This window comes from Rhinopithecus bieti, unplaced genomic scaffold, assembly GCF_001698545.2.
Source record: "Rhinopithecus bieti isolate Rb0 unplaced genomic scaffold, ASM169854v2 scaffold_5948, whole genome shotgun sequence".
NCBI classification, from domain to species: domain Eukaryota; kingdom Metazoa; phylum Chordata; class Mammalia; order Primates; family Cercopithecidae; genus Rhinopithecus; species Rhinopithecus bieti.
The window spans coordinates 2,367,170-2,393,701 of record NW_016805422.1 but is presented as its reverse complement, the minus strand read 5'-3'; the positions used below and the strand labels follow the sequence as shown (position 1 = coordinate 2,393,701).

The 26,532-nt window shown below is 42.9% G+C and overlaps 1 protein-coding gene across 2 annotated transcripts in view; it reads left to right on the top strand.

The window, feature by feature from the left end:
* Positions 1 to 26,532, top strand: part of FRMD3 (FERM domain containing 3) — a 299,052-nt gene that overhangs the window by 251,376 nt on the left and 21,144 nt on the right. For both annotated transcript variants that reach the window (XM_017872367.1, XM_017872366.1), the window contains exons 11-13: positions 668 to 742; positions 1,036 to 1,104; positions 9,489 to 9,613. In XM_017872367.1, the coding sequence (XP_017727856.1) occupies positions 668 to 742; positions 1,036 to 1,104; positions 9,489 to 9,613 (269 nt within the window). The remainder of the gene's footprint in view (positions 1 to 667; positions 743 to 1,035; positions 1,105 to 9,488; positions 9,614 to 26,532) is intronic.

Below are 26,532 nucleotides of genomic sequence, written 5' to 3'. Positions count from 1 at the left end.
CTTATTTACGAGTCGGGCTCAGAGGTGCTGAATCAGTTCTTGGCTGGGCAGCTTCTGCCTCGTGTATCTTAGTCATCTACCACTGTGGATTCTTTTAAAGGGCACTGGGTCATGGTGACACAGAAGCCAGTGACCATTCCCGTGGGGATGCGGGACCCTTGTTCCCTCACTTGGGCAATGCACAACGAGTTCTTCGTGGCATAGTCAGTGACCTCCGTTGCCAGGAAGCTGTTTGCTGCTGCACCATGGATAGAAGAATAGACAGCAAAGTGCTCTAATAACCATGAACTTACTGATGCCATGTCACTAAATTCCCTGTTCTCCATATCTTCAGATAGTAAGTGGGGGAGAATTCCTTCTGATCATCAGTACCCAGTCCTTTTTGCAGGTTGTGACCCACTAATGAGTTATGAAACCCAGTATGTGGGTCTTGAATTTAAAAAGAGTGAAAGGAAATAGCATAGAAAATATTAGAATCCTATACACTTAGTGAAAGTATTCTTTTGTGAAGCTTTTCTTTTAATTTGTGTGTGCACATGCAGGCTGAGTCACAAGGTTAATTACATTTCTTTCTCGCAGCAAAAATACCCCATCGCCACACCTCTATAGCATGTTGTAAGTGGACTTTCCAATGTCCTTACCACCTGTGCTTTGCTTTTTCTTAAAGGTATGCAAAATCCAGTCAGATCAAGACTGTATCAAGCAGCAAGATATTTTTTAAAGGAAGTAGATTTCGATATAGGTGGGTACCAATGGTTCCATTTCAGTGACGGGGTAGGGATGGGGCAGCCATGTAAATTTCAAAATTTTGCTTGCAAATAAGTGGCCTTTGGCTTTTGCCTCTGTTTGAGTCTTCCATTTTCACTCCATTGCTGTTATGCTCACAGGGCACCCTCAAACTCTACTGTAATTTCTCCCCTCATGATTGCTGTAGCTGGGCCAGACCCCTGGAAGTTAACAGAAAGACACTTGTGCATACCTCTCCCATTCTTCTCTGAGTATGTGTGCATACACATGTGTTTCTGTCTTTTGCAGTGGGAAAGTTGCCAAAGAGGTGGTGGAGGCCAGTTCCAAGATCCAGAGGGAGCCTCCTGAGGTGCACAGGTGAGTGGATGATCATTGCTGCTTCCAAGCGGCTTTAAAAGCTGACTTTTCCAAATTCCCTATAACATCCCTTTGCATAGTGATATACAGCATTAAAGAAGGACATTCTCACTTCCTTAGACATCTCACTCAGACAGATTTGGCTGGGCCATGGCATGAGCACAGCTGGACTCCACTTTGAGTTATGTGCTCTTTGGGGAGTCATTGATTAGGTCTGGAGTGTCACCTGAACAAGCAGGATGCTGGGCCATGGCCTGGCCAAACTCTGTCATCTCATCCTCTTAGAAGTTCTCTGTTCCTGCCTGCATTCATCATATTTGACTGGTTCCTATTGACCTGAATCCAGGCTTACCTTTCATGGGACTGTTACTCTCTAGGGCCACGCAGAGAAAGAAGGACTTAGTCATTGTTGGCTCAAGAGTACACATCTCCATTAAAGTGACGATATGCAATCATTCTTAAGAATTAAATATTTTCGGCCGGGCGCGGTGGCTCAAGCCTGTAATCCCAGCACTTTGGGAGGCCGAGACGGGCGGATCACAAGGTCAGGAGATGGAGACCATCCTGGCGAACACAGTGAAACCCCGTCTCTACTAAAAATACAAAAAACTAGCCAGGCGAGGTGGCGGGCGCCTGTAGTCCCAGCTACTTGGAAGGCTGAGGCAGGACAATGGCGGGAACCTGGGAGGGGGAGCTTGCAGTGAGCTGAGATCCGGCCACTGCACTCCAGCCTGGGTGACGGAGCAAGACTCCGCCTCAGAAAAAAAAAAAAATAAATAAATAAATAAAAAAGAATTAAATATTTTCTTGTCATGTTGAACTTCCCACTACCACAATTTACACAAATCATTGTCCATCCTAAACCTCAAATATGCTGCATATCTAAAGCTGTACATTCTCATCATGATGCCTCCCACTTTTTAAGGAAAGATCACTATGAGCTAAATTATTTAGGAAGTCCCCCATACAGTGGTTTGCACCTGCCCTTTCTTCCCCATCTTTGAAACCCAGAGGTATTTCCTTTATGCTTGGGTTTTCCCAGTTTCCTCCATTTCCAGGGTGACTAAGTGAGCTGGGTGCCTCTCCACCCTGTCTCTTGGGGTTGTTGGGCAGGAGGAGGCTGTGGTCCCACAGAAGTGTGGCTAAGTCAGCCTGGAGAAGCATCCAGATGGCACTTCTCTCCCACACTGGGGAGCAGAATTGCAGTTGGCACGATATCCCATGTAGACATGCACAGAAGAAAATTTGTTTCTGCTTTGGGGTGACCTGGTGAGAAGGTGTAGTGTGAAAGTCTGCAAAACCAGGCTATCGCACTGTAGGAAGCAGAAGACTGCAGGATTAGAGAAGCTGGAGCACCTTGGCTGCAGGCACGTCAGAGCAGGTCCTGGGAGTCTTGCAGCCTACCTACCAATGAGAAAAATATTTATGGTTCCCTCCTCTTCCCCGAGTTGTAGTTATTCAATGCAGCAGAAATGAAGAGGAAATGATAAAACATATCATTTCATTCCTTTCAGAACCTTTGGACTGGAAATGACCTCAGAGATTGCCTGGTTTGATGCTTCTGTTTTGTAGACAAAGAAACTTGAGTCTCAGACAGGTTAAGTCATTTATCCAAGGTCCTGACTTTTTTTTGATGGCAGACCTAAGCCTAGAACCCCAGTGTCCTGCTTTTGTGTTCTCAGCTCTTTTCTCTGTAGCACCCTGAGAACACCTGGCATTTTCTTAGAAGCTGGCAGTAGAGGCAGAACTACCCCAAGTGGCTCAGCATGAATTTTATTCTTTCAGGTTGAAGCTCAAATATTTGATCTTAAATACTTGATGCTGAGAGAGTTCTCCTGGTAGCACAAAGCAGGAAACTTTGTTTTTACAGTATACTTTCAGAAAAGCATATTCCAAAAGATAAGGCTTTTTGAGTCTCAAAGTTACCATCTTTAGATGGTTAATGAGGTCAATAAATAATTTTTTTAAATGCTTCTCTTGTAAATTTTGGTTTGAATAATTTATGGAAACCAAGGCTTTCTAGCTCAGGGTTTCTCAAATTGTAACTTGCACAGGGAGCACCTCGGGATTCTGTTAAAATCAGATTCTGATTCAAGAAGCCTGGAGTGATGCTTGAGAGTCTGTGTTTCTAACATGTTCTCAGATGATGGCCATGCAGCTGGTCCATGGGCCACACTTTGAGTAGCCAGGCTCTTGGTATCAGGTGGTGGAATGGTGAAGGGAGCAGGCTTGCTGGAGTGAAGCACTTTTCTTGGAGTGGACTGAAACCCAGAGTGCGAGGAAAGTGGATACACACTGAGGCATCCACCAAATCATAGTCTCCCTTTTCTGGAATCCTTCTAAAATCTCCCAACATATTACTGCAAACAAGGACCTAGGGGCCCTCGAGATCTGCTTTGCATGCTCTTTCTCTTCCATCTCCCCCTGGGTATATGAAAGACTGTTGAGTTCACATCCTTAGGATGCCTCTGTGGTTCTTTGCAGCATCTCGCAAATCTCTGACAACACCAGGAAGAATTTGATTAATGTAATGCTACAAAGCAATCTCTGGGAAGAAAGGACCATGTCTATCTTGGTCATCTCCATGTCCCCCAGCACCTAACACAGTGCTTGACACATAGTAGAGGTCAATATATAGCTGTTGAATGAATACATGAACTAGGAGTATGGGATGACAGCAGCACCTGTCATTTTCTTTGATATGAGATCTGTCCAAGGTGCTGCCCCGGGGACCTCAACCTCCCCAGAGACAGCGTTGTGGTCAGAGCCATAGTGATGTGTGAAACCTTCATGCAAGCAACTCCTCCTTCCATTCCAGTAGCTGGTTGTGTGGTAGGAAGTTGTTCCTCTTGGACAATTGTTTGGTTTTCCAATTATTTTGGCTTCTTTGAAGTTGCTGTCAAAAGTGAGAATGTAGTAATAAGCTCTTCTTCCCTTGTGGTGTTCAGAGGTGATAGTCTAGAACGGTGGTGATAAGGCTTTAATTAGCGAATTTTCTTCACATTCTGAGATTCTACTCTTCAAATAATGCCAAGTTCACAGACTCCTACATCTGCTGAGGTGTGTGTGTTTATGTGGAGAAACAGAAGCAGACTGAGAATACTTTCTTGGAATTTTCTTTTCTTCAAAAGAGGAGCAGAAGCTAACTCTGATGTTATCTTGCTGATCGTCATTGATGAAAACCCTCCCGAACTGGCCACTGGGTGACAATCATCTGCTCATTCCAGAGGCCCATTGAGGCAGAGGGCTGTAGCTTGGTGAGCCCACGGCTGGTTGTGTGAGCCACTTGGGCATAGCAGCCACCACAGCAGACACTCTGAGGCAGCATTTGTACCTGACACAAGCACCTGTGTAGGGGTCATGAGTGGGCTCTAATCTTAGCTGTGTTGTTTGCCAGCTGTATGGCCTTGGGTAAATCACTTCTCAGATCATCATCTTGCTCATCTATAAAATGAGATTTACAACATCACTTTGCCCAACTTCTAGGCTCTGTTATGAGTATTAAAATAAAGTGCTTTAAAAATTATAAAGTGCCATAGAAATATGAGGTGGTGATAATATTACTACCGTCTCTCATCCAAAAATGAAAAACTGGAATATGACAGATACGTTCACATTAAAATCCCTCCAGGTGGAGTTTTTAGAGGCTGGCACTACTTCTTTTAATTTCAAGGAGGGATATAGGAACTCCAGGAGTCTCACTTTAGTCACAATTTTATGCTACCATTTTTAAGTCCTGAGTCTGCCCATATAAGCAATTTTTAGTTTAGTTACATAATGTCAGTTTCCTCACCTGTAAATATGGTATTTTTCATGCCCATCTTACAAGCACAATGAGAAAAACAAATGGGATAAAGTATATTCAAACCACATTTGCCAGTATTAGAATATAATTGTAGTTCCCAAAGGAAACCTTTCTACTTCAACAGAGTTCTTAATGACAACTTCATTTGGAGACCATTCTATGCTGGGAGTACATGCATGAGTGGGCTGCAAAGTGGGCCAGACATTTTTGCAGAGTCATCTAATAGATGGATTCTGAGATTAGAGAAACATGGTACGTATCCTAGCCTGGCCTAGGGAGACCTCAGGCATAAACACAGTTACCTCAGGAGTTCAGGTGGAAGGGCAGAGTGGAAGCCGACTGGGACATCTCCACGTACTTAAGAAAGTGCCTGACACAGTGGGACCTCATGTAGCCAGAAACAGGAGGACAGTAGGGGTAGCAAGCAGAATCTCCTTTGGGACACTGCCGGCCAAATCACACAGAAAGGCAATGTGGAGCACAGCAAAAGCCTTGGACCAGGAATCAGATTATCTGGCTTTGAGCTTTGAGTCCTAAGTTTGCCCATATAAGCGTCTTTAGTCACATTACATAAGCTCTCTGAGTCTCAGTTTTCTCATCTGCAAATATGATATTTACCATGCCTGTCTTATAGGCAAGACACACTGAGAGAAAAAGATGAGGTAATGTTTATACAAACCACTTTGCAAATGAAAAGAAGACGGCCACTCAAATTTGGATATTATATTTGTCATTAGTTCAATTGTGCTGGTGGGCTTTTGCTTTAAATGAAGCCATGGTCAGTTGGCACTTTTAAAAAGGTTTAAAGAGAGAATTAAGTAAGAAGGTGTGATCTTTAGTTTAAAGGAGTTGGTAGATTCATTAGTCCAGTTGGGTTACTATAACAAAATGCCGTAGACCGGGTGGCTTATAGGCCACAGAAATTTATTTATTACAGTTTTAGAGGCTGGGAAGTCCAAGATCAAGAAACCAGCAGATTCAGCATGTGGCAAACGCCTGCTTCCTCATAGATGGTGCCTTCTTGCTGTGTCCTCACATGGCAGAAGGGGCAAACAAGCTCTCTCAGACCTCTTTTATAAGGATAGTAATTCTATTAATGTGATCATGACCTTATCACCTCCTGAAGGCCCCATCTCTTAATACCGTTACATTGGAGATTAGGTTTCAGCAAATGAATTTTAAGGGAACACAGACATTCAGGCCATCACCACAGGGAAAGGTGGGAGACTTGGCACGTTGTTTTTTAATTTTGCTGACTCTTTCCCCCAGGCTGTCAATATGTCTGACATTGGGCTTGGAGCCCTGGATTTTTCTGTGCTCCAGGGAAATCTCTAGTTGTATCCACCTTTGAGTTTATCTGAGTCTTATACATATCAGGGAAGAAATATTCTTCTCTGAGTCATATTATTGGAGAGTCCCAGGTGGATATTATTGTAATCCACTGCAGGAGTCACCAGGTCTAATACAAGGCATGCCCTCTGTGCCCCTGTCCCTGGCTGTAGGCCTCTGCTACAACAGAGCAACAGGAGCCTGTGAATATAGGGGCCGAGCGGGCATCCTCTTAGCCATCCAATGCCAATGCAGGCTCATACCTGGGATATCAGCCTGGTGAACCCAGGCTGTCTTAGAGCTATGCAATTGTCTGGACACTTCAATGTTGTGGGGTGGGGGCAGAAAGATGCTTGGTATCTCCAGCTGAAGAATGTTGGAAGGAGGTCTGATGGGGAGGCTCACTGAGGGTGCATCGTTGTAGCATAAGCAGTGATTCCTGGGGATAGGAACAGCAGCCAGCCCAGCTGGCATGGACGGTCAGAGGTGGAGTAGAGCAATTCAGGATTGCATGTGCAAGAATGGATGGATGGGCTTTTCAGAGGTCAGAAAGCTACACAGTCCACACAGGAATGACAGTATGTTGTACTTTGCAGAGCTAGAATCACAGTCATGAGTGGCCATGGCCAGAATAAATCCCAGGAGAGCTCAAAAACTGAAAACCCTTCACAATAGAAGAAGAAACTGCACATGGCAAATTTTAATCCCTCCCTTCCTCCCTCCCTCCCCCCTTCCTTCTGTAAAGATTTCTCTATCTACGATTCTTTCCCTGTAAAAAGCACTGTGCTCACCAGAATATGCTGCAGGCCTCGCCTCCCTTGGGAGGTCACTCCTGGCTCTCTCCTCACTCACACAGGATTAGGTGCCCCTCCTTCATGCTCCCATGGGACCCTGGCCATCAGTCACCTTCATGAGAGGCATGAGAGGTGTTCCAGCTGTGACTATAGCACATTAAGGAGTCATGAGGCTGGGTGTGGTGGCTCATGCCTGTAATCCCAGCACTTTGGGAGGCTAAGGTGGGCGATCACCTTAAGTCAGGAGTCCGAGACCAGCCTGGCCAACATGGTGAAACTCTGTCTCTACTAAAAATACAAAAATTAGTTGGGCATGGTGGTGGATGCCTGTAATCTCAGCTACTCGGGAGGCTGAGGCAGAAGAACCCGGGAGGCGGAGGTTGTAGTGAGCCGAGATCGTGCCATTGCACTCCAGCCTGGGTGACAGAGTGAGACTTTGTCTCAAAAAAAAAAAAAAAAAAAAAAAGTTGGGGGTAGTTATGAAATAAAGTAATGATCAAGACCAGTAATTAAAATGAAGTAGAATTTTTAATAATAGTGGATTATACATAGATATGTAACTATTGTTCCAAAAAACATTAATTTCAGTTGTGCTTCTTCCTGTGATGGTGTTTGGAGGTACCAGGGAGATCTTAGTATAAGAATGTATTTCTTGCTGGTGTTGGCTGGCCGCTCTCGATGCTGTAATCCCAGCGACTTTTGGGAGCCGAGACGGTGGCGGCATCACTGAGGCGTCAGAAGATGGAACCATCCTGGTGTAACACAGTGACCGGCCCCATCTCTTTACTAAAAAATACAGAAAATTTAGCCCAGGGTGTGGTGGCAGCACACCTGTAGTCCCAGCTACCGCAGGGAAGGCTAGGCAGGAAACATTGCTTGAAACCCAGGAGCAGGAGGGTTGCGTCGAGCTGAGGATCGCGCCACTGCACTCCAGCACTGGGTCGACGACAGCGGGACTTCCGTCTCCAAAAAAAAAAAAAAAAAAAAAAAAAAAAAAAAAAAAAGCTATTTATTAATCTAGGTCTCAGACCAGAAAGCTTAAAATTTGTGGTTCTAGACAGTGAATTACTTAAGGTGAGGACTACAGTTCTCTAGAACAAAGCAGGATGTCCAATACGTACATATCAGCTGCAGAGTAAATGGCTATAAAATGAAATAATGAAGAAAAGGACTCCATGGCTAAGCAAGTCCTCATAAATTTCTTTTCTAGCCCATACCAGCCATGGGAGCTTTGAATTCAAGATGCTAGCAGGCATCTTGCTCTTCCCCACTCCTCTTGCCCAACAGAAACACTCAGGCTAGAAGTTAGTCCTGCCAGCCAGTCTAGGGAACACTCTGAGCAGGCTGAAATGGCAATATATGTCAAGCCAGGATTGCATTCAGTTTACTCCAGTTTCAAACCTGAACACATTTTCATAAGATGCCAAGTGAGATGCATGAGTATGGCTGGCTCAGTCACTGCTCTTAAGGTGCTTATCAAGGTGGGGATGATCAGTACACCAATAACTAGACAGAGACAGAGGTGACCATGCAGTGACTTATGAAAGAAGAGAAAGTAAGAGAGAGAGAGGGAGAGCAAATGAAAGCGAGAGAGAGAGAGAGGAAGAGAGAGAGACTATGTGCATTGGGAGGAGCAATCCGGGAAGGCTTCTAGGGGAAGGAAACATTTGACTCCTTTTCAAAATATGCACTGTTTTTGGTTTTGACAGGAAGCATGGGGAGCAGGGAAGCATGCTCAAAACTGCAAACCTGCAGTCTGACTAGGGCAAACAGCTAGTAGCTCTGCAGCAGGTAGGGCAAGTGGGCTCCCCAGCTGCCAACCAATAGGCTTAACGAGATACCTGCACAGTTCCTTGCTATCTGCTGCTGGTCTCAGCCACTGACACACCTGCATGCTCCTTTCCAGAGGAGAAAGCAGAGCCGTGGCCAGTTAGTGAGTAGGGTGTAACTTTGAGAATGTTAAACACTGATATTAAACATTGGACATCCAGCAACACAAAGATAGCTTACAGCTGTAGAACATCTGTGCCATCTGTCTGGCAGGGGTTTTTGTTTTTGTTTGTTGGTGGTGGTTAAATTTCTCCGAGCCATGGCCTCCATTCACCTTTCTGCATATCTAGTTCAGTGCTAGCTGCCTCCCATCTCTTCTTGTTTCTTCTTGCTTTTTTTTTAAAATACCCAGGCTGTCACCTAGCATGCTCAGGGCTGGTGACATATTGGGAACTGTATTTTCTTTCTTTGGATTGCAGTAGAACAAGGGGTATTTTGTCAGGACCTTAAGGGCAGAAAGGGGCATTTGTCTTGAATGTTATGTCGTTTTTACTACTGGCTCAATTCGTGCTGTGTCTAGAGGTAGTTCCCTCTAGACACAAAGGGGTAGCTTTGGCAGGCCACTGAGGTGGAGGGGCCGTGTTTGCAATGGAAACCAACCCTGTCTGTCTTGTGTCTGTTTTCAGAGCCAACATTTCTCAGAGCCGCAGTTCCCACTCCTTGAACAAACAGCTCATCATTAACATGGAGCCCCTGCAGCCCCTGCTTCCTTCCCCCAGCGAGCAAGAAGAAGAACTTCCTCTGGGTGAGGGTAAGTCAGTCTCTTCATCCCAAAGGGTGGTGCTGCAGGCTCTCTCTGGAAAAAGCAAAGGAGGCACCGATTCCACATATGATGGGTAATGGGTTAGTGTATGGGGTGGAGTGAGCCGTAAACTATGTTCTTAGTAAATAAGCTTTTTGCAGCTGGAAGGCTGTATTATACTGGGAGCTCTATTACTTTCTCCTGGAGAGAGTTCACTGGTATAAAGTATTTCTAAAATTATATATGAAAGGACTAATGGTGTTAGACCTACACTAGTCCAGTACGGTAATCGTTAGCCATGTGTGGCTGTATTAAACTAAGTTTAAATTCATTGTAATTAAAAATCCATTTCCTCAGTGACACTAGCCAGATTCCCAGTGCTCAGTAGCCACATGTGGCTGGTTGGCTGCCATATTGGACACTGAGACTGAGATAATTTATCACCGCAAGTTCTATTGGATGGTGATGCTTGTCACTGTAATCACAATTAAATTGGTGGCAGTAAAGAGTTCTCCACAAGTATCTCTACACTGGTCATCCCATTTATGTCCCCCAAGCTTCTTGTTCTTGATCCTTGGTTTACATTGTCCAACAGTTTTGATACAAGCTAAAAAAAGTGAAGTGTCCACTGCAACCCTGAAATTTGTTATATTTTTAAAAATAACAATAATATGTGTGTTTCTAGGCATCTTTGTATTGAAGGACTCTCCTTACTTCAAGGAAGAATCTCACCACACTGTTTGCTGCAGACACCTGCAGACGCCTCACATTCTTATTAATTTCAAATATTTGTTTAAATTAAGTTAATGAAATTAATTAAATTGAAAACAAGTACACACAGAATAAAGTTATTGGAACCTTTGAATACAAACATGCATTTTCTTAACTTTGTCATTTTGGTTTCATCATTGAAAATCTGTGTACTGGGCAGTTTCAAGAGGGCAGGTCACTCTGTCACCGGAAGATCACCTTCACCTCCAGCTTCAAGTCAAGAATTTATTTCATAGGAGAAAACTTTTTAGTCTATAATAAGGGTATGGCTTGGAATGCAGATACCCTTGAGATAGGTAGCAGCAACCAATTTGCTGACACATAAAAAATTCTTGCAAATCTTTTCCTGAAAGGCAGCTTTGATGGTTAGAAGGCGAACTGGACAACTGGATGCCAAAAATTCCATGGATGGAGGGAAAGTGTGCAAAGCATGAAGGATGAGATCTTAGAAGACACTATTTTGTCTTCAATTGGGCTATAAGAGATGACGATAATGTCAACACTCTTGTTATAAATGACTTTTGTTATCGATCTTAACAATGAACTCTGTAAGTTCCATGCCAAATTAATTTGCTTAGCCCGAGGGCCTCTGGGTCCATATTGCTTGTCTGTGTTTTTCAGCAGATTATCTGTTTTTGTGTGTTTTGCAAATGAAAGAAAAGCAGTTTTCATTTCTGGTCACTAATGGTTTTCTGAGTTTCTTCCTATATGCTTGGAATATTGCTCTGAGTGAAAATCATTTTTTCTGAAGGTCATGATTATCCCAAGTTTAAATGAAGGAGGGTGTGGCTAATAGAGAAGAAAAGAGAAAGGACATCTCGCAACTGGAATTGTGACTGTGCCTTGTCTGCAAAGATGGAAGCTTAGATGGGAATACAATTTGGAGGCCCAGATGGGTTGAATGACTGTTATGGGGAATATGGAAGCCTAAGCCTGCTGCCTTATGATCCCCCAAGATGTGAAAGGGAACCTGGTCAAACTTTCCTCCATACTCTTCATCCCATTCAGTTAGGGATATCTGTTTTGCTCCATTTTCTATTATGAGGTTCCACTGCTAAATACTAGGTGTGTTTTTGACATAGCAACTGTATGGCCAATAGACAAACCATTATAATTAACTGCAAAAAACTTTAAAGAATCTCATAACAGGACAGGAATGCATAAGCTACCTTTTCAATTTTCCCAGTTGTTTTAAAGAACCATCTTAAATTCTTTTACCAGCTGTAAAGCCAAACTGACAGATCTCTCTCTTCAAAAGTCCACAGTAGCTCTATTGATATCTAATCAAATTATTTTCTCCGGGAGATTTGTCCCCGACAGGGCATCTTTGTGGGTTTTAAAGTTCAGACAAGTCATAATAACTTTCAGGATATAGACTCAATTAAAAAGCAAGAGAAATAGAAACAATAGTATTGTTAATTTTTCAATAAATAAAATGATTCTCTCAGTTTAGAGTAAGAGCAAAATTATCTTTTTTTTTCTTCTTTTTTTTTTTTTTTGAGACGGAGTCTCACTCTGTTGCCCAGGCTGGAGTGCAGTGGTGCGAACTCGGCTCACTGCAAGCTCCATCTCCCGGGTTCACGCCATTCTCCTGTCTCAGCCTCCCGATTAGCTGGGACTACAGGCACCCGCCGCATGCCTGGCTAATTTTTTGTATTTTTAGTAGAGACGGGGTTTCACCATGTTAGTCAGGATGGTCTCGATCTCCTGACCTTGTGATTTGCCTGCCTCGGCCTCCCAAAGTGCTGGGATTACAGGTGTGAGCCACCGCGCCTGGCGAGTAAGAGCAAAATTATCTTAGGTACCACAAAATTCAAAGTATGATTTCCACTGCAGTTGTAGCTCTGCGTTCTGTATACCATTGTACTTCTGTTACTAGTCAAATTCTGCTCCATGGCTCTTGTCTTTGAGTGTCAAGCAATGGGATTCAGGCATTCCATTAGATAGATACCTATTTTATAGATTTACATTTCTCAGATTTATAAAGAGAAGAGAGACAGATTAGAGCTCTAAACAAAGAAGATGTTTCCATCTTTGTGAATGGGCCTTGTTTCTGGGCTTTTGAGCTCATGCACTATGAAGAATTTTGTTTCATCTCTATATCTTAATATTTCATTTTTTTTATTTCTGTGCTAGAGCCAAATTTAAAGAGGCTAGGAATTCATGCATTCCTTAATGCAACAATTGTAACAAATACAAGTTGTATACCCTGTAGACCACACTTACCATGTCCAAGTTGACTACAAAGATGAAGACATGAAGATGCTCTCTCTTCTGGAGGCTCACAGCCCACTGGGGAGATGGCAGTGGGATCACAGAGGCGATGACAAAGTGCTGCCTCTGCTGATTGAATTGTGTGCTCACTTTTCTGTGTGCCCCACTGGATATCAGTGCCTTGAGCTGCCTTCAGGGCATTCATTCCTTTTTAGTCCCACTGGAGTATCTGACATAAAATCAGTGGGCTAAGGAATAAATGGGAGAGATGGACAGGAAAAGTTGAAAATAGAATGGTGTGTTTCACCTGCATGAGGTATGAGTGTGATTTCAGGGAAGAGGTTCTGGGGGATGGTGAAGGTGAGGCAGAAAGTTAGGAGAGGGCCAGATTTTGGGCCTCTTGTGACTTGCAGGAGAATTTGGACTTTAACCTGAGAGCAGCTGGGAGGCATTGAGGGATTTCAGGTATGGGAATGATGTCAATGCCATGGGAGGTGTATTTTGTATAACTCTGGTGATGTGTAGAGAATTGATTAGAGGCAGATATGGCTGGAGAGGAGTTTTTCAACCTCAGAACCACTGACCTCTTGAGCTAGACAGTTCTTTTTGGGGGATTCCTGTGCATTGTAGGATGTTTAGTAGCTTCCCTAGATTCTACCTGGTAGATGCCAGAAGGACCCCACCAATCTTGACAACCAAAAATGTCTCCAGATATTGCCAAATTTCCCCTGGGAAGCAAAATAGTTCTCTGGTTAGAAACCACTGGGTTGGAGGCACAGACTACACAGGAACCACTGGAGGAGCCCAGAGAATAGATGTGCAAGGGCTGAAGCAGGCAGAGAGAATGCAACTAGGGAAGAGGCAGTGGATACAAGGCACAGTGAGAGGCAGAGTTGTGGAGACAGGGTCGCTGGTTACATGGTGGGGACATGCCTGTGGACTCCTACCATCCAGGTCCTGCTCTTGTCTCAGAGACATTGAGTTGAAAATCCTTCAACCTCTTTATGTTACAGATGAGAATATAGAGACCCAGGAAGGTTTCAGGGGTGTGTCAGCATCATACAGAGAGTCTACGGCCAGCATGATTTTGTTGAGTTGTTGGAGCCATTGAGAGAGTTACATGCTACTGTTGCTTCTCAGAGCTTCAAATACAGTGGTAGAGACTCGACACCACCACTTACCTTTGTTATCACTGTTCCCAACATGGATATACTGGTTCAGATTCTTGTCTAGGGGTCTCAAATCACATATTTTGGAACTACATTTATAAATGGGTCAAGATCAGCAGCTTGAGCCCTGTTAAAAGTGTTGTCTAATGACTGGGCACAGTGGCTCACGCCTGTAATCCCAGCACTTTGGGAGACTGAGGCGGGTGGATCACCTGAGGTCAGGAGTTCGAGACCAGCCTGACCAACATGGTGAAACCTCGTCTCTACTAAAAATACAAAATTAGCTGGGCATGTGGCGCATGCCTGTAGTCCCAGCTACTCGGGGGGTGGAGGCAGGAAAATTGCTTGAACCCGGGAGGTGGAGGTTGCAGTGAGCCGAGGTCGTGCCATTGCACTCCAGCCTGGGCAACAAGAGCGAAACTCTGTCTCAAAAAAAAAAACAAAAAAGTGTTGTATAATTAAAAATTTTGTTAATAATCAGGTTGGGAGAAGAAAGTCTTAACTTACAGAATCTCTGTCTCTGTGAGGTCATGGGCACGTCCTGTCACTTGTCTTAGATGGTGTGATTAGTAGGGATATCTCTGCCACTGCCATGGCCCTCTGGGGTCATGACCACCCATTTATCAGACAAGCTTTTTCCATTCTTTTCAAGTTTCTCAAAGACAGCTGGGCAGAGTATTATTGCCCAGATTAATGCAGTGTTGTTCTGGGAAAATGTGTGGCCCCATTCAGCCATATGACAGCTGGAGGATTAGGTCTCAAGTTGGCTGTGTCAGGGTGGAGAAAAAACAAAATCAGTTCCTAGGCACCACTGGGCAACGGGAATGTTTTCAAAACTCACCCAAAAGTTGCTCGGTTACAGGATCTGAGAGAATTAGTGCTGTGGAAAACTTCAGGTGAGAATGACAAACCATTCGAAGAGTGCCGCTTAGAGCTTATGAGAATTTCAGAAAAGAAAAAATTTACAGTGGGAATTGTTCTAGGTGAAAATGACATTTTAGGGATCCATTAATCTGAATAAATTCACATGCAAAATGGAGCAGGTTCCCCATAGTATAGATAGCACTGTGCTTCTGCATTTTATCGGTAGAGTATATGTTCTCCTTATGGAAGAATGCTGGATTGTGGTAGAGAAGGGGAGTGAAATTAATCATGTGAGACTTGGTAACTGGCAATTACAGACACACAATGAAGATCACTGGTGTCTGCCATAGCAGTGGTGCAGGCTGGCATAAACATAGTAGAAAAGCCATGCATGGCTTTCAACTGTAATAAGTAAGAGTTGAAAATGTTTGTTTTCCCCTTACTGGCAAAATGAAAGCACAGTGGAGACACCAGAATTTCTATAAAGGAGAGTCTTGGGGGTGGCAATAGGTGTTAGATTAAAGGGTCATGTGAAGCTGCTTTTGCATGTGATCCAGAAAGTATCTTTATTGAAGAATAGATGGAAATTAAGAGAATGGTAAAACTAACTCTCACAAGCCACCCTTTAGCACCATCCCTGTAAATGTGTGTGTATGTGCATGTGTGTGCTTGTGCTGAGTGTATATGTGAATGCATGCTTGTGTTGTGTGTGTGATAGAAAGTGTGTGTGGAAGGTGGAGGCAGGGATGTTTAAAAGGTTGCTTGCAGTGTTTAGCCCTAACCATAGATGGCTTAACGTGGTTTCATTGAAATTCTATAAAGTCTGTGTGTGAACATACAAAGGCATTTTGCACATGTAAAAAGAGTATTGTCCTCATCCATCAGGCATGCCATACTCTTGGTCCCACCCACCCTCCACCCGAACACATAACAGGTGACTGGTGGGGCTGCTGCATTGTCTGTGCGTATGCCTTTCATGCACTACACAGTTGCTCCGATCTGTCACTGGTGAAGCCTCTGGCAGCCCAAGACTGCTGTGGTTATACCATGGTGAGTTCCTTATCTTACCCTCTACCAGGTTCGGTCTTCCTCCCTGCCTGTCTGACGTGAACATTCTCCTGTCTCTTTTCTCCCTTTCTGTAGTTCCATGGCCATGGCTCAGACAAATTTACCCTTTTCTCAGGCCTTTGGTGTCTTTTTTCCCACCATTTTCCCCCAGATGCTAAGCCATTTCTTCCCTTTGACTCAGATGTGTCAGGACATATGCATTAGCAGTGATGCACTGGTGTTTTTTGTTTGTTTGTTTTTGTTTTTTGAGACGGAGTCTTGCTCTGTTGCCAGGCTGGAGTGCAGTGGCATGATCTCAGCTCACTGCAACCTCTGCCTCCTGGGTTCAGCAATTCTCCTGCCTCAGCCTCCCAAGTAGCTGGGACTATACGCACATGCCACCATGCCCAGCTAATTTTTGTATTTTTAGTAGAGATGGGGTTTCACCATGTTGGCCAGGGTGGTTTTGATCTCTTCACCTTGTGATCTGCCCGCCTCAGCCTCCCAAAGTGCTGGGATTACAGGAGTGAACCACCATGCCTGGCCTGCAGTGGTGTTTTTGAAATTTCTTTTGTGTTACATCCCATGAAAATGCAGAAGCTGTTTATGAATCCTGTGGAATCACCTTTCCCCTTATGGTTCCTGCTATCTGGTGATGGACTGACCAACCCTAGTTCTAATTAAGACTTGTCCCTACCACAGGGTTTCGTGATTGCTATTTGCTTTATTTTTCATTATAAAGCTTGTACATCATCTTCTAAAAAATTTAGAAATCGCAAAAAAGCATAAATGAGAAAAAAAAAAAAAGTCCCAGCTTGTCCCCTCCTAGAGGCAATCAGTGTTAATGCATTAGCAATTTCTTCCCTATGCACTTTAATGCAGTTGCAGTTATCCAGTATATTAAATTCTTAAAATTCCTGCTTTGTTTGTTTAATGTTGAAAGCACTGGTGCATGAAAACACATCGGAAATTTAACTGGAGATCAAACAATGAATTGGGAACATATTTAACACAAATACAGACAAATGTGTTAAATGTCCTAAATTAGAAGGAACTCATACAAAGTGCTGTTTTAAGCGTCATTTTAACATTGCACATGCTCGGGCTATCCTGAACGTTCTTATTTAATGGCATCTATAGTCTCCAGCTGCTGATAAGCACATAGCAGCTGGAGTTGCTTCTGCAGGAGCTAGGAGGCCTCCACAGAGCAGAAGGCATCTCCTGTTTTTGTTTATAGTTGCAGTATCGGATTAGCAAAACAAAAATTCAGAACTATCACATCTATTGAATTCTTGAGGACAGCACCACAGTTTAAGTCGGCAGCTCCTCTAGGGTAGAAGAGACCAAGAGCAGCTTAGAGGACAAGACATAAAGCCCTGAGCAGGCGCTGCAGATTGCTATTTTGCAGTCTTTTCAAAAGCTTTTTACCTTTTCTTTTGTGTTTTCCTCTGGAGCTATTCTCATCTTTGGAACTCTGGGATTTTTTTTTTTTTTTTTTTTTTTTTTACTGACAACTGAAATACTCATGAGAAGTTTGTATCACGTGAAAGAGGACTTAGAAATTTTGAGTGTTTACTGTGTTGTAAGGAAGCGCAATGCCTTGTTCCTGATGCAAACTCAGTGCATTTTATCTTGCAAAGATTTTGTATTTTACATCTTAAGACACCAATAGTGTGCATCATTTCAATTCTGTAGTTGGCTACTTCTCCACAAATAGTGCATTTTATGAAAGATAGCATCCCGCAGTGGAAGCATAGCAGTGGTTCAGGTGGCTGCTGTCTTTTTGCATTAATGTCTCAGATGAAACCTGGTGTGGGCTCCTCTGCCAAGCAGCCAGGTGACCACAGACAAGACTGTCCACCTTTTAGAACTTCATTTTCCTCATCCACAAAACAAGAAGATTGGATTTGAACACAACTTAAATGCTTTCTAGCTCTTAACTCTGATTCTTTTGCTGAGTGTCAAGGTAAAAAAAAAATCCAAGACTGTGGCTTGAGGTCTTTTTACTGTGAGGATGGGAACTTGGGGACAGGAGTATTTTTCATAGCTTTCGAGAGTTAAAGGGAGTGTTGAGGAAGGTCTAGCACAGGGTTTAGCAACATACAGCCTGTGGTGGGTCCAGCACCATTTATTTCTGGCCTTCAAGTGAACAGTTACATTTTAGATGATGATAAAAGTACCTATAGAATATCCTCCATTTTGCCTCTTTTGAGCCAACTTCAACTTTTAACTTTTAAAATTTTGCCAGCAAAGCTTGAAATTTACAATCTAAGCCTTCATATAAAATGTTTGCTGGCCTCTGATCTAACATATATCCTCAGGATTCTTCTACAAACGGGAAAGCCTGGAGAGGTGAGAAAATTTACCCAATGTCACATGGTTGGGTGAGTATTCTGGAAAGCTGGGATTACATCCTTATTCTCAGATTCCTAACCCAGCTATCTTAGATAATATTGAACACAGCTAGAATGACTCAACTGCTTCTTGCTAAAACAGAATGGATAACTAAGGAACTGCATCTATTTTTCAATTATAGCAAATGAATGATCGAAAGAGACAACATATTTTACTTAAGTATGGGTGATCTGTGTGGTTCAATGAGAAGAGCTCTTGTGTATATGGGACAGTGTGCAAGGCTTTGGTTTTCCAGCACAGCATGCCAGGACCTCCCCAGAGACTTCCATCACCCTAGAAGGAGTGGTGAGAAGGCTGGGGACCGAGTGTCTTGCAGCAAACAGAATTCTTAGTAGAGCCACGCTGCAGGGGAAACAGACTTCCCACAGGAAGCTCATTCCCTTCGGGAATCATGTTCTGATTTTAAAGCTGAATTCATTAAATAAGGAATGACTCACTCCGGGGCTAGTTCTAATTACTCATTTGCTTACAGTCTGTGTTAAGAGTGACTGTCTTAGTGGAAGCGATTCAGTAGCAGAGCTTCTGAAATCATTCCTCCTGCTCAGGTGAGCATTTTGCTGCCCCACTTAATAATAATTAATTGCTTCAAAGGACTTGGCTAGGGTGAAAAAAATAAGTCAGTCAAGTGTCCTAGGAAGTAGTCTAGTCATAGTCCTTGAGGGCTGGGATTTGAGCCAGAGGAGAGTGTTGTGTGACCAGCTGTGACAGCCAGAGTGTGGTCTGCGGAGGGAAGACATTTTGCTTGGCACTTCAATAAATAAACACTCTCACCACTTCCCTAAGAAACCACAGGAGAGGAAAGGTGAAAATATTACTAAACCTATTGTTGCTAGAAAGCAGAAGCTAGAATGTTCTGAGTTTTAGATGCATGGGGTTCTATTTTCTTGCATTTTTGTCAGTGGGTTGGTAGTGAGTGTTAAGTAGATGTTCTTTGCAATCCCCAAGCTTATAATTGAGATAGGATCTCAGAGCCTCTCCCTCCTTCTCCTTTCTCTTAAGATCCAGTGCCACTTAAATGGGAGAAAGTGTTGGGCAGTGTGTGCTGGTTACCATTCTTTTAGGCGGACTCTTTATAATAGATCTGAGGCAGTGCAGGCAAGGTTCAGAGAAGAGGCTCTGTTCAGCTGGCTCAAGACTGGGTCTTGGGAGTGTACACTCAGTGCCATAAACAGGAGTGCAGTCTCCTACCTGGTTTGGCAGATGGTGAGTTGGAGGTCCTAGAACTGTGGCTTCCAGAGCAGGATACATACAGTGATCCACTGGGGTGCAGGAAGAAATTATTCAGACTTCTACTGATATTTTATTTAATGTGCATAATATACAATGACAGATATACATGTATCTAATTTATAAATAAATATGCAGTTATTTGTATGTACAAACATTTTTTCCCCAAAAGAAGATTTGGAAACGGGTGCTCTAGATCTTGAAGATGAGTCTACCAAAACGAAAAGGGGGGCGGGGGATGTGTTTTTGAAACGCTGAAATCTCTGTTCATGCCAAAGCCCTAGATTCCAAAATAGATGTGAGAACTGTCTGCTCTAGTTACGGTGGTGACATGCCATTTTACATGCTTTTGGTCTATCACTCTGGTAAACCAGGGTGAGTCACCCAAACACAGGGCTTTTGCCAAGCTATTGGGTAGGTGCTGTGTCACTCTCATTTAAGCATTGTAGGGTGGCCTCTGAGTCCCCAGTATACACAGGTGCTGGACTGCACTTGAGTGGACACCAAATACAGTATTAATGGGGATTCTCTGGTGGCAGGAAGAGCATTGGACAGAGAATGAGAGGGCCAAGCTTTGTTCATTCATTTGTTCACTTAATAAACGTTTACTTCTTTTCTGGCACATGCTGGACGTTGATACTGCCTAGATCTTATTTTCTCTTCTGTAACACAAGATGAGATTATTTCTGAGTTTCTTCTTCACTCTGATTGTTCTTTAATAATTCTTTCTCCAGATTGCTGCTGTTCTTATTTACATGGTTTTAGATCGTTGTTCATTGCTTTTGAAAGCAAAAGGGATATCCATCTTCTTTTTTGCTTTTTATTCTATGAAAGACGGTTTTAACTTTAAAAAGATTTTAATTTAATTTTAAGTTCCGGGATACACGTACAGAACGTGCAGGTTTGTTACATAGGTAAACGTATACCATGGTTGTTTGCTACACCTATCACCTTATTACCTCACCTAGGTATTAAGCCCTATATTCATTAGCTATTTATCTTGATGCTCTCCCTCCCCACACTCCCTGCTGACAGGCCCCAGTGTGTGATGTCCCCTTCCTGTGTCCATGTGTTCTCATTGTTCAACTCCCACTTATAAGTGAGAACATTTGGTGTGTGGTTTTCTGTTCCCGTGTTAGTTTTCTGAAGCTAATGGCTTCCAGCTCCCTCCATGTCCCTGCAAAGGACGTGATCTTGTTCTTTTTTATGGCTGCATAGTATTTCATGGAGTATATGTACCACATTTTCTTTATCCAGTCTTTCATTGATGGGGATTTGGGTTGATTCCATGTCTTTGCTATTGTGAATAGTGCCGTGACGAACACACGCTTGCTTTTATCTTTATAATAGAATGATTTAGATTCCTTTGGATATATAACCAGTAACGAGATTTCTGGGTCAAATGGTATCATCTTCTTTTTTAATGTGGTAGCTGAAACACAAAGAATGGGGAACAATGATATTTAAAAGCAGGGTTTAACTTTTTTCCTAAAAGAGCCCTCACTTTAGAGGCGTCCAATTGGGAACTTTTAAAATCTTCATATCTCCACTTCAACATTAGAAATGTGATAATGGGCAGATGCTTTGAGTGAAAGAGAAATAAATAGGGTTGTCAGAATGACTCACTTGATAATCGGAACATAGGCTGTAGATTTTGTTATTAAAGAAAGGGGTGTCCATATTTAAAAAATAGAGCATCCCTTGTGATCTGTGGTCTTCTCAGTACCTGCCTATCCCCTTGGCCTAGCTGAACAAATTGGCCCCTAAATACAGGCTTGGCCCCACCCCAGCTCTAGGACCAATTGTACCCTTACCGGGGAGGGAACTGAGAAGCCCAAGCCCAGCCCTTTGTATGGGCCCTTAGTCTGCTCTCTCTGTTGCTCTGCCCTGCTCTCTGGCTCTCATGCCCACCTTCTTCCCTTTCCCGAGTCCCTGCCTTGGTCCCTGCCCCCACCCCCAGCACTCTGCTCCCCCAGGACCTTGACGGCCCTTGTTCCTGGGGCTAGACCGTGCTTCTGACTCTGACCCTGTGGCTGGGGTTGTGCCCCTGCTTGCTGATTGACAGTCTGCCTGGGTCATCCTTCAGTCTTATGTCCCCTGGGGCCATGTTCTGTTTCCAGAACAGGCTGTTTGTTAACAATTGCCTAAATAGTAGAGTCAGACTTGTAAATGCTTGCCTTTCCCTTCAAACTTCTCCCATTGCCCAGTGGTCATAAGACACTGAATTGTCAAATCCATCTGCAAAATCCTATTTAACCTTTTCAGTATAACCCAGATATATTTCCACGGCCACCCAAGCCATGTGCAGCCCCTCATCTCTGTCTACTGGATGCTGCGGTTATTGCCTGAGGGGTTCTCTGCTTCCACTCCTATCCCCCTCCTCCCATACATATTTTCCATACAGTAGCCAGGGGATTATTTTGGTAAGTGGAGCTCAGATCTAGTTATGTTAAAATCTCAGCTCCTTCCTCTGGCCTGGGAAGCCTTGCTTGCTTTGCCTCCTGCCCACCCTTCAGACTGTTTCCCACTCTCCCTTGAATAGGCTCAGCTCATGGCAATCTCAAGGACCTTTGCAAGAGCTGTTTCCCCCACCCAGGAGGGTCTTCTCTCTGGTCTTTGTATGGCTATTTCTTTTCTTTAAGTTTTAGCTCAAATTTCAGCTCCTTGAAAGGTCTTCCCTGAGTGCCTAATTCTGAGTAATTCCTCCAATCTACCTGTTTGCTCCCTCTCATGCTATCACCCTGTTTTATTTTCTTCAGAGCACCTGACGCTATCAAACACTTTCTCACTTATTTGATTATCTTCCTGTTTGTTGACTGCCTTCCCTAACTAAAACACCAGCTCCAAAAGAGCAAGGACTTTACCTTGTTTCCCTCACTATTCCCGGCATTTAGGGATGTTCTGGCACAAAGTAAGAGCTAAACTAATATTTGCTGAATTAAGGAACAAATGAATGAATGAATGTATGGATTCTAAATGCAACCAGGATAACATTTATTTATATAAAATAAAGCATACCAGTAGAATATTCTCCTGGGATTAGGATTTGCCAGAAGTCAAATATGCTCTTTTGTTTTGTTTTTTAGTGTGAAATCAAAAGCGACACTAGGCCAAGGTGATGGTTCATGCCTATACTCCTAGCACTTTGGGAGGCCGAGGCAGGAGTATCACTTGAGTTCAGGAGTTTGAGACCAGCCTGGGCAGCATGGCAAAACTCTGTCTCTACCAAAAATAAAATTGCCAAGGGTAATGGCATGTGCCTGTAGGCCCAGCTACTCAAGAGGCTGAGGTGGAAGGATCACTTGGGCCTGGGAATTTGAGGCTACAGTGAGCCATGATCATACCACTACACTTCAGCCTGGGCATCAGAGTGAGACTCCATCTCTTAAAAAAAAAATACCATAGTCACTGTAGAAAATTTGGAAAGTACAAAACACAAATAAAATTTAAAACCACCTGATACTCAAACTGTTATAAATATGTAGAATCTGTCTATATATTATCGGCAATTTTATAATTTTAACAAAATATAATGGAGATGCTATTTTATAATCTGCTTTTTCACTTCACAACATAACATGAATATTTCCCATGACATTAAATATTCTTCTATAATTTTATATTCAATAGACATATAATATTCTACCACATAAATATACAAAAATATTTCTTACCATCTATCCTCCACATATCTCACCAAACTGTATATGACAATATCTCTCATTGTAGCCCTGCAAAAACTGGATATAACACTTTTAAAAAATATTTGATAATTTGGCCGAGTGCAATGGCTCACGTCTGTAATCCCAGCACTTTTGGGCAGGTCAGCTGAGGTCAAGAGTTCAAGACCAGCTTGACTAACATGGTGAAAGCCCATCTCTACTGAAAATACAAAAATTAGCCTGGCATGGTGGCGGGTGCCTGTAATCCCAGCTACTTGGGAGGTTGAGGCATGAGAATCGCTTGAACTTGGGAGGTGGAGGTTGTAGTGAGCTGAGATCACACCATTGCACTGTAGCCTGGGCAACAAGAGCGAAACTCCATCTCAGCATATATATATATATAATATATATATATATATTTGATAATTTGAAAGACAAAACCTACAGTGGTTGGCAACTTGTTTTGCATGTAGTGACCATTTGCTCTTCTCTTTTTGAGTCACAGCTAGATGCAAGAGAGAGATGCCCTTGGCTAGGGTGTTAGGTGGAAGGATCGGGTTCTGCTACCTTTAGCTTCTTGATTACATGGCAGCAACACAAGGAGCCCACAGTTCCAGAAGAGCCTGGATTTTTCCACAGGGAGACACAGATGCCCTGTTTATTAATACCATCTGCAAAGCTGTTGAGTAATGGAGAACAAAATTAAAGCTTCATTTATTTATGTAATATAATGTAATTTCCTTTACTCAGAGAAAAATGTTTTATCTTTAATTGTGACTTATGTCTGGAATTAATGCAATAATAAAGCAAAAGTGATGGAGAAACAAATTCATCCTGTATGGGGACAAAGGAAGTAGACTCTTGCTTGAGAGTATTACACAGAAACCAAAAGAGGATGTTCTAATTGGAGTCAGTAAGTTCAGTGTTGTCATCCATTTATCCTCCAGGAAACCTTGGGAGACTACACTGGCATCTAATAAAACTTCACCATCAATAGATTGCCTTGATGTATCCAAGTCATGGAACATCAGGGAACTCTTAAGCCCTAGGTTCAACCAAGATAAAGGAAAAAACACTTTGTTTATATGGATGGAAGAATCTGAGTTATAGATAGCCTTGGTCAGTGAGATAGTTTAATTGGCCAATAATTGCACCTTGGATAAACCTCACTGGCTACAATACTGCCACTGTGCAAAGCTGAGATAGTTTAAATTATACTACAAGAGAATTCTTCATGCATGTTTCTGAAGAACGCATTATAGTTGTGAAATTCCCTGTCTGGTCTCTCTGGGAGCTTTCAGCTGGTTTCATCCATGGACAGCTATGGAAGGTTTCCCTTCATGTTACTCCCACCCCTATAGTTGGAGTAAACCATAGGTATTCAGGCCCTAGTTTTATTCATCAGAGTTTGGCGTACCATGGGCTGTTGAGTATAAGGGTGTTTCTTATAGTAGGTAAATCAGAGAGGAGATGGACAATTATCTTGCTGCACAATCTATGGGTTGCTTGTTGCGTAATGATGTTCACAGTATATGGTGCTTGATCCTTAGAGGTTGGGGGTCCCTTACCTCACCATCTCCTCTACTTGTAGCTTCTTCACTTTTCCCTTCAGATTATTTTGTCCTGTCTGTGGGTCGGGGAGGAGATCTTTCTGCCTTGGAGCAATGACTTGTGAAATTAGTGATCAGCTATTCATGGTCATTGTTTTATTTTTGGGTGGGCTAGTTTTACTGCCTAGGCTGGGGATCATTAGAAGGCCTTCAGAAATTTGGTAAGCACAGGTGGATGGAGAAGTTCATTGATCAGTATTTCAAAATACGATTTTTGTTCTTCGTTTGTATTTGGAGAGAGACAAGGCAGAGAAATGGAGAGAAGGAAGTCAGGATCCCAGGCGTAGTGTTTTCACAGAGTAAAGTGATCCTGACCTCCTCTCCGTGATCCTGACCTCCATGCTGACAGCTGGGTCCCATGCTACTGCTCTGTGCTTTCGGCTGCTTATTGGACATCTCCACCTGGAGGGCACATAACAGTTCACATTTAACGCATCAAGCTTAATGTGTTTACAACTCCACTCATGACTTCTTCTATCTTCAAAACCCAGTCTCAAACATGCTCCTGCTGACTTGGTTGATGACATCACTATGTACACAGCTGTCCCAGCCAGAGGCCCGGAAGCCACCCTTGCCTTGTTACCCTTCCCCACACTCCATGTCTACTCAGCTACCAGAGTCCTGTGAATTCCATCTCAGAAGAAGTCCTAACCACCTGTTCTCTGCTATCCCCTCTTCTTCTCTTTCTTGGAACATTGCAACATCTTTCTTCTTGATCTCCCTGTAGCCCATCCCCTGAACTCTTACTACAGTCTTTGCTGGAAGTAGTTTCTGGAACCTGCCAATTGACTGCATGGAGAGTCCAATCCTATACAGCAGAGCCAATGGTTCCTCACACAGTGGCCTCCACCCTCCTCTCCAGCCTTAGTTCCCTTGAAGGCCTTTTGTCTCAGCTGGACCCTCTAATCCTTCTCTCTCAGACAAAGCTTCTCCTTCCAGCACCTCCTATCTGTGCCAATTCCTTCCTTCTCGTGCTGGTTCCCTCTGGCTGTTCTTTTTTCTTTTCCTTGCTGCACCAGGTAAATTGATACTGATTTCTCATGTGGCTCCTCCTTTATGACATATTTCTTTATTTTTTATTTTTTATTTTTTTTGAAGGTAGGTATTCACACCAGCTTCTATAACCAATTAGAGGCAAAGTCAGAAAGTCAATAAATTCTATATTTTATTACCTAATAACTGATCATTTTCAAGGAGTGAAGGTAGAAGAAATCATTGCTTAAAATTACTATAGAGAACATCTCACAAACTAAGGAAACATATGAGGGAATTAAAATGAACAATAATTTAATATTAAGAAGAATGAATACATTACAAATCTAGCACTTGTTTGCATCTTATCTTTATTTTATTTTATTTATTTATTTATTTTTATTTTTTATTATTATTATACTTTAAGTTCTAGGGTACATGTGCATAACGTGCCGGTTTGTTACATATGTATACTTGTGCCATGTTGGTGTGCTGCACCCAGACATATTTCTTGGCTCTTGACATGACATGGCATTAATAGTTTTCTCCTCTGTTTATGTCTTCCTCAGGGTGCTTAAAACACCTCTTTCTAACTATCAGTTTAAATGTCCAGCCTAAGTGGTGCCCTGCCCTTGGGGACTGCTCAATAAGGGACAGATGACTGAAGGGAGAGGACTCAATCTAGCTGACTCTTCTGGTCCTGACCTGAAGACCTAAGATTAAATATAAGTCCTGAGTTGTGGAGTAAAACACAAAATCCAGAGTTCTAATTTGCTTCCACTGAAAACTCATAATAAGTACTGTGCATATTTATAATGCATCAGGCTTTTTATATCATTTAAAAAGAACAAATGGGCCACGCGTGATGGCTCATGCCTGTAATCCTTAGTGCTTTTGGAGGCTGAGGTGGGAAGATCCCTGAGGCTAGGAGTTCAAGACCAGCTTGGGAAACCTAGTGAGAAACTGTCTCTATAAAA